Source organism: Canis lupus, chromosome 24 (assembly GCF_048164855.1).
Source record: "Canis lupus baileyi chromosome 24, mCanLup2.hap1, whole genome shotgun sequence".
Classification (NCBI taxonomy): domain Eukaryota; kingdom Metazoa; phylum Chordata; class Mammalia; order Carnivora; family Canidae; genus Canis; species Canis lupus.
The window spans coordinates 4746846-4761172 of record NC_132861.1 but is presented as its reverse complement, the minus strand read 5'-3'; the positions used below and the strand labels follow the sequence as shown (position 1 = coordinate 4761172).

General features: G+C 36.1%; 1 protein-coding gene across 2 annotated transcripts in view; it reads right to left on the bottom strand.

Annotated features, from left to right (window-relative positions):
* TRPC4 (transient receptor potential cation channel subfamily C member 4) overlaps nucleotides 1-14327 on the bottom strand; it is a 208202-nt gene that overhangs the window by 35241 nt on the left and 158634 nt on the right. For both annotated transcript variants that reach the window (XM_072797298.1, XM_072797299.1), the window contains exon 5: nucleotides 5242-5381. In XM_072797298.1, the coding sequence (XP_072653399.1) occupies nucleotides 5242-5381 (140 nt within the window). The remainder of the gene's footprint in view (nucleotides 1-5241; nucleotides 5382-14327) is intronic.

Below are 14327 nucleotides of genomic sequence, written 5' to 3'. Positions count from 1 at the left end.
CAGGCTCTAAACTGCTGAGCCACCCAGGGATCCCCATATTTGCTATTTAGTATAAATATACCATAGCATGGTTTTCTGTAAGACTTTATTTTTACTCAGATTCTTTTTAAGAGACTCACTCATTGCACACCTATCTAACAGAATATTCACCCTTGGATTACCTGCCAATTTTCCATGCAGGGAGCTCGGTCTACTGCATTTGAGGAAATGAGTGTCTAATAAATTGTTTTATAGATGAGAGGAGGTCAAAAAGCATTCTAGGGTGAAGAATCATAGACATATTCAAAAGAATGGTTGTTAGAAAAGATGAATCCTTTGTAGAAATGTGAGTACCTTAATCTAGCTGGAATATGGAGAGTTTGGGGATAGTGATGATTCTAAGAGAAAGCTGGAGCCAGGTCAGGAACACCTTAGCAGAAGTGTTAAGAGAGGAAGATGAACAGAATCAGGATACTGGGTTATTTATATACTCTATAGTCTCTGATACGTACTTCTAAAACACAGGCAATCAATAAACATGAATAAAAAGTTAAGCTGATGCAAAAATAAACACATTTGTCATATTAGAGTAAATAGAAAATGCACACTGGTTTTAATGTTTGATTTATAAGGTAAAAACACCTCCCTTTCCACAAACTGGTTAGATAATGAAGTAGTGAAAGACAATACGGAGATGCATGATTTTCTCCTGTGATAGATAGTACTGCATTAAACCATTAGGACTTAAATCCCTACAGAGCTCTGTGCCATGCCAACTCAAGAATATTTAGAGAATTCCCTAATTTGGAGGGTACATTGCAATTAGAACATTTGTGAAATGGAAACAATATTTTATGCCTCTTGTCTAGCTGATAAGAATAGGAGAGATCAATGAGGTATTTACTCAGAACTATTCACAAGACTGAAAAATTCCATGATGAATGTTAAAATAAATGTTCTTATCCATAATGATTAAATTTTTGAAAATATTATTTATATCACACTGTGGAATAGGCATAGGGATTTAATCATTACTGCCAAATGACTAAAGAAAATATGAGACAAGTTGTACATATGGAAAAGGACTGGGTAATATTTAGGAGAAAACCAGTCCTAATGAAGATAAAACAACATTTTATGAGAGTGCCCAGGCATCAACAAGCTCTGGATTAACTAATATTTCATACATGGTGAGAGGAGGAAATGGTTAACAAACCTTCTTCAAGAATTAAGAGCAAATGGGAAAAAAAGCTTATAATTCACGAGCTGTGACATGTCAATGAATCAAGGTATTTAAGGAAACACCACAAAGCTTTGCATGTAAGGAGAACACTGAAATCACATATACTTTCATACTGTCTTTGTACAATATAATGCATGGGTTGCATGGAACATAAAAAATAAAAACTACTCAATGCTTATACTAAGCTCTATTTATGACATTAGAAGTGTTTGTTAATATAATCCTCACATTCTATAGGACCTGATTATTAGTGTCATTACACATATAAAAAAATTGAGGTATAGATTAAGTAACTTGCCCCAAATCACACAGGTAGGAAGTGGTATAAGTAGTACTCAGATCAAGTATGGATCAGAGCTCAAACCATAGCCTTAGTTAGAAGGACCCTTTGGTATGTATGTATGCACATGTGTGTTTTGTTTTATTAAATCACTTCTTCATCAATGAATTTTAAAAGGATAAATCAATTAAGCAAAAGTGGCCTTTCTGCCAGACCTATTCCAAAAGTTTCTCCTGGATAAATCAATTTCAGAAAGGTTTCCCTTTTTGTGAACTGACAGTTTTTCTGGTCTGGGTCCATGGCCTGGCTAAAAAGACATAGGGTTGGATTTTTGCTCCCATTTATTAAATGCACCTTCAGACTGGAGGTAGAACCTGTACAATCTTACAGAGATCTTGGTTATAACTCGTTGGTAACCTCGCCTGCCCCACAACAGGCAAACTATTTACCAGGAAGCAGCATCAGGGGATTCCATTTACCTCATATTTCATAATTAATAAATAACCAATCTTATGGCTCTTCCCTCCTATTTTTTTTTCAAATCCAGTCCTCTATCAGTTTCCCCTATGTTCATTTCTCTACATCAGGCATTCATTATCATTTGAATCATTCTTTGCTTAAATCTCATTGATGGCTTCTCTATTAATAGAGCAAAACCCACATTCTATAGCAGAATATAAAAAGCCCTTCCATTCCTCCCCTTGGCCTTATTTGCTGGATCATTTCTCTTAGAGACTGGCCTCCTTTACACACTCAGACTTTATTGCACATTGCCTTTTCTCTCTGGAACACTCAAGCACATTCATGAACTCACTAGATGCCCACTGGCTCTGTTCTCCAAGACACCTCCAGTAGAGTTTAGTTCCTTCCTTGATGCTCTCACAGTCACTGTTGTACAGTTTATTGTATGGTAAGGCTGTTACTTATATGCATTTCTCTTTCTTCCACCTGACTGGGCACTGCTTGAAGGCAGGGGATATACCTCATTTGCCTTCTCAGCAAACAGATGATATCCTGGTTTGTTAGTGTGCTCCCAGAAATTCTTACTGATTGGTTCACATAATGGCTGTTTTCCTTACTTACAGCAGAATCTATTTTAGTACATAAATACAGCATCTTTTCTGGAAATAGTAATTTCTAAATTATCTAAAAGTTAGCATGAAAAACTAAGTGATAAGATAAAAAAGGTAAGGAAGGATGAGTCAACAAGTCGGATTCCCAAAGTTAAGTGCTTTTGTAGTTATTATCATCATTCGACAGATAATAGCATTGAGGCCAATATTAAATAACTTGCCTCAAATCATACAGGTTTCACATAGTAAAGGTGAGTGTGAATCCAGAGCTCAAACTTTTCTCAACATAAAGTAAATGAAGGGACATAATAAAGACATTTAAAAAGACAAGTCCAATGGGCTTAAAGTATATGAAAAAGGAGGAGGACACAGGAGTATAAGAGAAAAAAGAAAAATTAATAATGCACCCTTATTTTATAATAGACCTCTTAATTATATCAATTCATTTACTGCCCATACCAACAACACAAGGCAGAAATTGTTTGTTTCCTTCTTTTATCGATGAGGCACAGAGAGGCAGAGAAACAGGTCCAAGTTCACGTAACTAGTAAGCAATGGAAGAAAGAAGTGAGCTCAGAAAACACTACCCATTAAACACAATCCATGCAACTCAAGTTTTAGTCACACAAACTGATCATTCAGAAAGAACATTCCATGCTATACATTTACAATCATAGTTGGAGTCCTATGATCACAGCACATAAACACATGGTTTTTCTCCAGACTCCACATTATTTACATCATTATCATCTGAGGTAATTTCTGTGCACTTTTCATATCCTTTTTATCTTTTTCCCTCTTCTTCATTGCATGGGGTGGGCGAGTTGAATTATAAGCATAATTTCTTCCTTGGTGTACTATAATGGACAACATTTACATTTTATTATTAAAATTGATGTTGCACATGAAGAACTTACAACTTTTTGCAGAAAATTCAAATCTCATATCTAAAATTAAGACCAAAAATCCACAAGTATTAATATATGTAATTATACCCCCATATGCCAGAGTTCTTGATGGATTGGAATGTATATGCACTATCTGTAAACACCATATAAATGTAATATATAAAAATATTCTGTATCTTAGTACAAATATTGCATGTAAAAATATAAGAGAGAAGTTCCTTTTGGAATCAACCCTATACTTCTCTTAGCTGTTGAATAGAATTATATAGTCCAGCATCAATCAATGTCTTTCTTAGATCAGGTACATCAGCATTGTCTAATGAATTTGCTAGAAATGCAAATTTAGGATCCTCCCTAATAGTCCTAATTTAGAATTTCTGGGGATGGAGAAAAGGAATCTGTGTTTTAACAAGCTTTCCAGGTGATTATTTTGCACCTGAAAGTTTGAGAAGGACTGCAGTAGTTCTATAACCACAGAATTTTACATTCTACATGGGACCACAAAAAAAGCAGATATATTACTTTTTAGTAACGAGATGGCCAAAACACTTTATAGATATACTTAATTTTCATTACAAAGAAAATAGGAATTGGACATATATGTATGTAACAATAAACTGCCCATCTTCTACAAAGATGCATCACCTACTTGGTTAAGACAGTATCTTCTCTCTTAAGGTCAAGGTCATTAACCTCAGTGCAGATAGGAAAAATTATCAAATTATCATTCTATTCTTAAAATATAGTTTGCTTCTCATAAAAATAGTAGCCAATGCTCTTTCCTAAATGTTCTGCTGAGTGCTGGCAACATTTTAATTGAACAAATTCTGGAAACTGTGGCCTTTCCCAACTTTGAGCATTTTTTACCCTGCCAGAGTCAAACACTGGACAAAGACTCAGGTTGCTATTTTAAAGAACTAGATGAAATGAGCAGGAGTTCACCTACATGTTAGCATTTTCTAGGTCAGATCACTAAATTGCAGGAGTCATTCATGTAAAGAAAGCCCAATTAGACACCCTTTGGTTTTTACTTCTACATTAATCGTTTTAAGAGAAAATTTTTAAAAAGAGAGAGAAAAGAAAAGAGGGAAAAAAAGAAAGGCAGGAAGGAGACAATACTTTGGCTTGAAAAACATTTCCCAAAGTACAAAATAGTCCCAATTGCCGTTGCAGAACAAAAATGTTTTCCATAAATTATGTGGTTTGGAAAAGATTGATATTGTACAAAATCTGGGGGAGTGACGATTGTATGAGATTTCAGGCACTGTCATGTTGAATGGGATGAGGAGAAAGAAACTATATTCTGTTCTAATTATATCAAACTATATTACTTTGAGTTGAAATAATTTAAATGCTTTGAAAGAGTAATATTTTGATCTGTCTATGTAATGTTATTGGTTAGGTATAACTGATAAAAATAGATTTTTGGTTGCCAAAATTTAAAGTGTTTAAGGCAGAATTCCATTAGAAATGGAAAAGAATAGAAGCAAGAGCAACTATTGTGAGTAACTTTGAGGCATCATTCAATTTAGATGCAACACAGTTGGGTGACAACTTTATATTGTGAAATTTCTTTTATGACTATAAATTGGGTAGTATCTATGTATTTTATACCCATCTATAAATAAAGTCATGAAGAGGTGAATATCACATATACATAATGTTCTAGGTCACATTATTAGTAAAATTAATAGCAATCAAAGATCTATCAGTATTTATCAGAACTTACATTTTACCAATAATAGAAACAATAGTTACCTTTACAAACGCAACAATTTTCAAAGAGATTGTTGCCAAATATAAGGAATTCATCACAAAATCCATTAGATTCCACCAATCATGGATGTAATCTTGAAGTCCACCATCCCACATTTGCTTAATTTCTCCCCATATAAAACCTGCAATTACAGAAAGATGCACTGTAAGTGTGGTGTTCAATCAAATTACTAAAAACAGAGATATGCAACTTAAAAATTATAGACTCCTGGACCTACAAGAGACTATACCTTTTCACTACATGAAACATCTACTTTTAAAGACAATAATATTCAATCTCAGCCAGACTTTAAAATTTAGAAAACATGGAGCTAATTGTAGAGAATGCTTTTAGAGCAGTTTCACTTGCTTTTACTCATTTGATACATTCATAAGAAGGTGCAATTTTTGAATCAGCTATAATTTCTCTGTAACTATATTTTTTTTTCTCATGGAAAATATGGTAGCACTTACTTATAAACAAATACCTAAAGACATATTTCCTCAGAAGTTGAGATGACTCAAATATTCATGAAAAAAAATGCATCTGCTGAACATAACTGTCTTAATTCCATCAAGCAGAATACTTTGCTTTTGTAAGCAATTAGCAACTTTAGGGATCTGAATTCAGTTCTAGACACAGAAAGATTATAACATACACAATATTTCATTAGAAGACCTTACATCTAGCAATAGCTTTGAAATCACATCCAGAGAAAATAAAAATCCCTTTCGTTTATAATAGTCATATTTTTAATAGGAAATGTCTTAATTTTCAGATTCTAGGAAGTACTTATAAATTATCACTATGTATCATCTTATTTCCATAATATTATGAAAATTTTCTAAATCTAATTTTAGGGCCCAATGATGAAAGAGAGAGATTTCAAAGGGTGTAGAGTCAGAAAATATTAAAAGGATAAATATGATTTCATAACTACTTAACATAAGAAAATAAGATGACTTTATTTAACAGTAGTCTGGAATGTCAAATGCGTAGCACAATGTTTCACATCTGTCTTGCACTAAAAGCCAGAAAAAAGCAGATTAACTATAACATCATAACTTTTCATGAATCTATCAAAGAGATGAGAAACCAAAGTGCCTATACTTCAAATAAAAGCAGGTTCCTCCAAAGAGAGCGTCAGTGTGAACATTAGCTCACCTGTGGCAGAATGCAGGGGTAAGAGACAAAAGCATCATATAAGAGAGTAAGAGAATTTCAGAAAAACTTCTCAACAACCTTCTAAAGGCTGAGTCTGAGTTAGCACAAGAAGACAGAACCCCTGGGACACAGACACAAGGGGAGTTTCCAACTATTTGCGTGCTCTTTTGCATAGAGTATTCCTTTTCCCTAGGGAGGAAAACTCATGAGCCCTTTGGGAGGAGCAGGAAATAGTCCTGGGCCTAGGGTTTATATCATATCATCAGAGGTTTCCTACCACAGGGGGAGGGCCAGGAAGGTCTCTTCTGCACATGACCCACCAAGTGTCACTGCCATAATTAGTAAGGTATGGATCATAGAGAACCTCCATCTCTAATGCCTGGGCATAGTCCTATGAAGTCTGACTCTAGACCAGGACAACAGAGAATTGGCCTGTTTCACATCACCAGGCCAACGAACACCTGGTAGCAATCCGAAGCTGACAACCACTGGAGGAGTGGCAAGAGCATGAATAGAGAAGACCTCTGAGGCACAGGGGCATAGAGGAGGCACAAAGGTTTGAGTAGAGCAGGAGTTCTGAGAATAACCCTCTCTCCCATCTGTCTTCATCAGTCAAGGCCACTATAGCAAAGTATCGTAGAGTAGGTGTCTTATAACCGCAAAGCTTTATCTCTCATAGTTCTAAAGGCTGCAAGTTTATGATCACAGTATCAGCATGGTCAAGCTATGGTGAGAACCCTCTTCCATGTTGTAGATACTGACTTATCTTGTGGCAGAAAGAGAGCAAGCTAGCTCCCTGGCCTCTTTGTATAAGGGCATTTATCTCATTCACAAGGGCTCCACCTCCATGGCCTAATTGCTTCTCAAAGGCTCCATCTCCAAATGCCATCACACTGGGGATTAGGATTTCAACAGATGAATTTGGAGGGGACACAGACATGCAGTTCATACCACCATCCTAAGCAGAGCATAAGGTGCTCTGAAACACACTGTAGCACGAAACAGAAACCCAGCTTAGCTCCTGACGATACTGCCTCAAATTCCTGCATTATGTTCTAGCAGAACAAAATGCGTGTACCTTTTCAGGAATCAATTCTATGTACTTCAGTCTGGCCTTCTGCACAGGCGGAATGAATAATACACACACACACATACCCTGATATATCATATTCAAAATGTCTAAAAAAAGAACATTGAAGGCATCAGGAATGGGGATGGTGCGGAAATAAAAGAAACATCACATTCAAAGGAAGAAATCAAGGAATGACATTAAACTTGTCTAAAACTATGTACGACAAGTGACACTATTAAAGTGCTAGAAAAAAAAAAGGTGTCTGCCCAGAACTCTATCTATACATGGCACAAACAGCTCTAATAAAGGAGAGTGATTGAAACATTTTTTTCAGACAATCAAAAACTGAGTTTATTGCCAAGAGACCCATACTATAAGAATCGCTGAAGGGATATATTTTAGGCAGAAGGCATGGGATAACTGAACAAAAATTAGGTTTGTAAGAAGAAATAAAAACCTATATCCAGGAATGGTTAAAAAGAAAATAAATGTAGAAGATATTTTTTTTTTCTTTTTGAATTGCTCTAACAGATAATTGAGTGCCTACAGCAAAAACAGTAGCAATGTGTGGTGGTTTTTAACATATATAACATATGGAAACATAAAATGACAATATTAGCAGAGAGATGAGAGACAGGAATTAGAAACATGCTATCATAAGGTTCTTACTCTACATGTCAACAAAATAAATATTTTTTCAAGTTAGACCGTGAGAAGTTAAAATTTTATACTATCAAATCTAGGACATTTTCTTTTCTTTTTTTTTTTAAAGATTTATTTATTTATTTATTTATTTATTTATTTATTTATTTATGATAGACAGAGAGAGAGAGAGAGAGAGAGGCAGAGACACAGGAGGAGGGAGAAGCAGGCTCCATGCTGGGACCCCGATGCGGGACTCGATCCCGGGACTCCAGGATCGCGCCCTGGGCCAAAGGCAGACGCTAAACCGCCGAGGCCACCCAGGGATCCCCCTCTAGGACATTTTCTTAAAATATTTTTAAATGTAGGGGTGCCTGAGTGGCCCACTTGATTGAACATCTGACTCTTGATCTCGGCTCAGGTTTCAGGGTTGTGAGTTCAAGTACCCCCCCAAAATATATAATATATATGCATATATATTAAATTTATAAATATATATTAGATATATAGTAAAATATATGCATACATATATACATATTTAAATGTATAAATAAAGGCGAGAAATGTAAATAAATACAAAATCATAAACAATACTCAATTTGACAACAGGCAGAAAAAAAGGTGAAAGCGCAACAAAGAACAGATAGAACCAATAGGAGAAATAATGGGGTAGATTTCAAATCCACTAATATTCACAATTACATTGAATGAAATGTATGGCCTTAAAAAATGTATGATCTAAACACACCAATTAAATGACAGAGATAGTCGTATATAAAAATACAAAACACAACTGTTTTTTGTTACAGTTCATCAACAGGCTAAAAATAGAAGAATAATAAAGACACTATGAAATACTAATCAAAAGAAAGCTCAAAAAAAGGAAGCTGGATTGGCTATATTAATATGACTAGATATATTTCAAAAGAAAGACTGTTATGAGGTAGGTAGAGAGGTATGAGTAACATAAGGATAAAAAAGGCCAACTCACTGCGAAGACAGAACAATCCTAAATATGAATGCAGCTAACTAAATAACCTTATAATGCAAGATGCTATAATTAGAATTGCAACAGCAAAGAGATAAAGGTACAAATATAGTTGGATAGAGACCTCAGTATTCCTCTCTGTAGAAATGGTAGGCAGAAGTTTGGTAGGAATATAGAAATTCTGAACAACACTATCAACAACCTGACAGTGGCAGAGTACACTTTTTTTCAAGTGTATGTGTGGGTAGTATTCACCAAGTGAGACTGCATCATGGGCTATAATACAAACTTAACATATTTATACAAATCATACAAAATGTGTTCTATGACAACATAATAAACAACAAATCAATAATGAAACTTATTTGGAAAAATCCCTAAATATTTTGCAATTAAATGGCATGCTTCTAATAGCCCTTGGTATCAAAGAGGAATTTCCAGAATAATTAGAAAATATTTTGAAACAACTGAAAATGAAAATACATCCAAAAAAATCTGTGATGTTGCTACCATAGCAATTAGAGTGGAATCTGTAGATTTAAAGACTCAATTAAAAAAGAATAAAAGTCTCAGTGATCTCAACTTCAACTATGACACCATGAAAAGAAAAGCAAACATGTTAAGCCCAAAACAAGCAGAAGAAAGTAAAAGAGATAAGAGCAGAGGCAATAAATTTTAAAACATAAACCTTGAGAAAAATCCATGAAAACAGAACCTAGTCCTCTGAAATGATCAGGATAACTGATAAAACTCTATCTAGAATGGTCAAGAAAAAAATCGAGAAGATATAAATGATAAATATCAGAAATAAAAGAAGGGATATCAATACAGATCTTATGACATTATAAGGATAACAAGTGAATAAAACAACTTGATATCCATAAATTTCATAACTTAAAAATGAACATTTTCAAAAAAAAAATTTTCCCTGAAAGACACAAACTTCTAATCTCACTTGAGTACACAGAGTAACCTGAATTGTCTATACTTATTATGAATTCATAGTTGAAAACTTTCCAACAAAGAAAAATTCAGGTCTAGTTGCTTTACGGCAAATTCTACCAAACATTCATTCATTCATTCATTCATTTAAAAATATTTTATTTATTTATTCATGACAGACACACACACAGAGATGTAGAGACACAGACAGAAGAAGAAGCGGGCTCCATGCAGGGATCATGCCCTGAGTGAAAGGCAGATAGATGCTCAACTGCTGAGCCTCCCAGGCGTCCCTCTACCAAACATTTAAAGAATAAATAATACTAGTGCTAAAAAAAAACAAGCAACAAACACTTAAGAAAATACAAGAGGAAGAGAAATCTAAAAGGGAAGCCGTTATTCTGATAAAAAGCCTGACAAAAATAACATACTCAAAGAAAACTACACACTAATAACCTTAATGAATATGCACAAAATCCTCAACCAATATTAGTAAATTAAATAGAGCAATATATAAAATTGATAATATATCATGACCTCTTGCTGTTTTTCCCAAGAATGGAAGACTGTTTCAACATTTAAGAACCATTCAATGTGATTTATGCCATCCACCCCTACCCACCTCCTCTTTGGTCACCATCAGTTTGTTCTCTATAGCTAAGAATCTGTTCTAACTATAGACCCTTAACTATATTGTGCATTTTAAAGTCTGCTGTAGACCACTGCTTTATTCTAGACTTGGTGTTTATATATCCTAGCTTCCCTTTGGGGTTTCTTTCATGAAGAACTCTCTCTTGAGAGCTCAGATAATACTGAGGCATAACTGGGGAGATGATAACGATCACTGCCTCCATTTTGAAGAAAGGAGTATAATAGACCTGAGTAGGATATGATGCATGCATGCTCTGATTTTAGAGCTTGTGGGAAACTTACAATTTATATTATTCAATGAGGAAAAATGCTAGGTACACTGGAAACCCCCACACCCCCATCTGTGGTGCTTCTTCCTACTGAGCCTACCTAGGGACAGACTCAGAAGCCAGCAAACACCCACAACCTACTTGAGAAAACTAAGGCCAAAAGAGACAGTGTAGCTCGTGCTCCACGACCAGTTAATAAAGAAACCAGAAATCAATCTCCTTATACAGTGCTCTTAGACAACATTTTCTTATTTTTGAGATTTCACAATGTGGCTTATTTGTTTTGTTTTATTGGAAACTTTAACAATTCCCAGAGATGAGAAGATGTGTGCACTGCTATAATTAATTAAACAAATGCATTTCAAGTGAATTTTCTCCAGAGGTAAGAATTGGACTATATCAGGTAGGGTGCTAGGCTCAGCTCAACTGGTAATCAGCTTTGTAATCTTAGCTAATAGTGTTCTAGTGTTCATTATCTCATTTCGAAAAAAAAAAAAGAGGTTTGGATTATACACAGAATTCTATATATGGTATCAACAATCATACATATCCTACCATCTTCTCCAAATGCTATGAATAGCCAGACATTACTTCTTACAGTCTGGATTACCAAATTTTACTAAAATCAGTCACAAGTCACAATAGCTTCCATGAAACACTAAAAACTGTCTTGGACTAGAGGACATAGCTTGCTTTGGTCTGCTCAAAAAACACAAACTGGATCTTTTATATGAAAATTATAGAGAGAAACCTTCTTGCCGGACATAAGGGAGAATTCTCTGACAATCAGAGTTGTTCCAGAACTGGAAAGGATAACCTGTGGGGTCAAGATTCCAATCCAGAGCCTGGAATGTCTTCCATTACTCAAGCTCCAGAGAAATTCTAGAAGTAGGTGCAAACCTGTTCTATCTGATCTCTAAAGAGCATTCTAATTATATGAATTTGTAATTGTTGTTTTCAAATTTGAATGTATTATAAAATAAAATGTGTTTTAAATATCTGCTAACTAGCCAGAGTGTTTATGTCTTATTTTCCTTTATTGATAAATTGTTAGCTCTCTCGCTTTTACCAAACTGTAAAGCCAAATGTGAACAGCCACCAAAATAGGCAACTTCAAATAGTTTATGAACAATTATGTAAGGGAACAAGCAATGGGGAAGCACTTACAAAGAACTAGTTATGAGGGGCGCCTGGATGGCTCAGAAGCATCTGCCTTAGGCTCAGGTCATGATCCCAGGACCCTGGGGTGGAGCCCTGCATCGGGCTCCCTGCTCAGCAGGGAGTCTGCTTCTCCCTCTCTCTCTGCCTTCTGCTCCCCCTGTTTGTGCTCTTTCTCTGTCAAATAACTAAATAAAATCTTAAGAAAAAAAGAACCTGTTAAGAGCTCAGTACAAAGCAACATTTTAACCTGAAGTTCCTTAATATCTGAGCAGACTCTGTTCCTGTTAGATGGGTTCAAGAAGATGGCACTTTGATTGAAGTCTGGACTAGATGACCTCTGAGGCTTTCTAAGGAGAGCAGCAAACACTCACAGAGATATTACAATTCTTTTGGAGTTCAAAGAGTAGACATTAAATCTGACTTTTCAGCATCACACAAAAATACTCTTTCACTTCTGATCTTTGTAAGTCACAGTTGTGTGGAAAAAGCAGACATCCTGATGAAACTGAGGGTTCACACCATCATTTTTTAACCTGTGCTGTCAGCCAGTGCTTGTTGGCTGACAGGGTTTGAGATCTTGCATTCTTGGAGCACCAGAGTGGAGGAGCACCTCATATAGCTCTAGCCACCACACACGCACTTGATAGCTATTAATTTCTGTTTCTTATGAGCACGTCAGTGAAATACCAAGTTTCCTCTGCTCTGGTAACACTCACTGAAATATATGAAGAAACAAGCTTTTAGAAAAGCTAGAGGGTGCTATTAACTGGCTGAGATATGCATCCAGATCAACTATTTGTGGTAACTAGTCTGAAGAGAACAAAGCTTCAGGGAGCTTCTGTCACAAAATGTTTGTCCTGTTCCCACAATGGGAACATTTCAAAATTGCTCTCTGCTGTTTATAAACAGATGACATGATTTCTCAGAGTCACAGCGGAGGTCTAATTACAAGCATGGATGTCATGACTGTGGGGACCAGCAAAGGAAAGATCATAGTGCAAATGAGTCAGAGAACTTCCTTTGAAAGATATTTGTAGATGCCTGGAAGTTTTTAGTGTATTTTTTTCTACCTTTCCCAAAACAATTTTCTCCAGGGATATTTGAGTTCTCGATTATATCCTATCCTGTGAAGCCAGCTATGAAGATAAGATGAGGTAAGCAGGCTTCAGACACCACATTTAACAGCCCCGATATCAGATGAGAAATGTGTAACTCTGTGAACAGACTTCTTGTCTTGCCCTTTCTTGCTGTCAGTATTTATGCAATGAATAAATAACCCCCAACAAAAAGTGAGTTACCTTTTCACCTACAGCAACCTCCAAGGGCTTGTTATGGCAGCCCAAGAGCTAGTCCAGGGATCTGACCTTGGAAGTCTCTTCTCTTAATAGAACACTGAGTTCTATGCTGTGGCACCAAATCAAGGTAGGTAAAAAGAAAACAAGAAAAGAATTCCTCCCTGCTGGAGGTTTCTTTTCGGTTTTGCTTTTTTGTTTTTGTTCCCAAATCAGGGTACAAAAAAGTGGTCTCCTCTGAAAATTTTGCTTTTGCTTAGAAAAAATCTTAATGTAGTTATTTTATTCAGTAAAGATTCACATTCTGCTGTAACCCTGTTAGGGCTTATGAAGAGGCATTAAGACCATATCAGTTACCAGCCACCTGGCTCTCCAACCCCATGGTCTATACCAAGAGAACACTAGGAATAGGTAGCAAGACAGCCAAGAAGTCAGGGCCTTACAGTTTTTGTGCTTATTAGGAATACCAGATGGAGAGATGAAGGTGACTGCTCACCAGCACTACCACTCCCTAAATCAAGTGAAGAAGACTTTGAGAAAAATCCCTCATAAATTTGAGGGGGGTTTCTACAAGGAAAAACTGGCATCTCAATCCCTGCTGGAGAGTCTGCTCAGGCAATTGGCTTGCTCATCTCTTCCTGGGTCTAGGTCATCACAGAAAATAGATAGTATGTTTCAGCAGTAGGGCAGCTGGCAACAACATGCCATCAGATATGGCAAGGTTTTGTGATGCTCCTGGGAAGTGAGTGCTTAGCTTATCACAGGAAGAAGCTGAGCCTTTAGCAATCTTGCCTCCTGTCCTTGCCAGGGGCACAGGACCCCAAAAGGAGCCAACCACTGGTTACAGGTGTTGAAGGACCGGAAGATGTCAAGTAGAGCTGTACCGTGCATCCAGAGAACTGTGCAA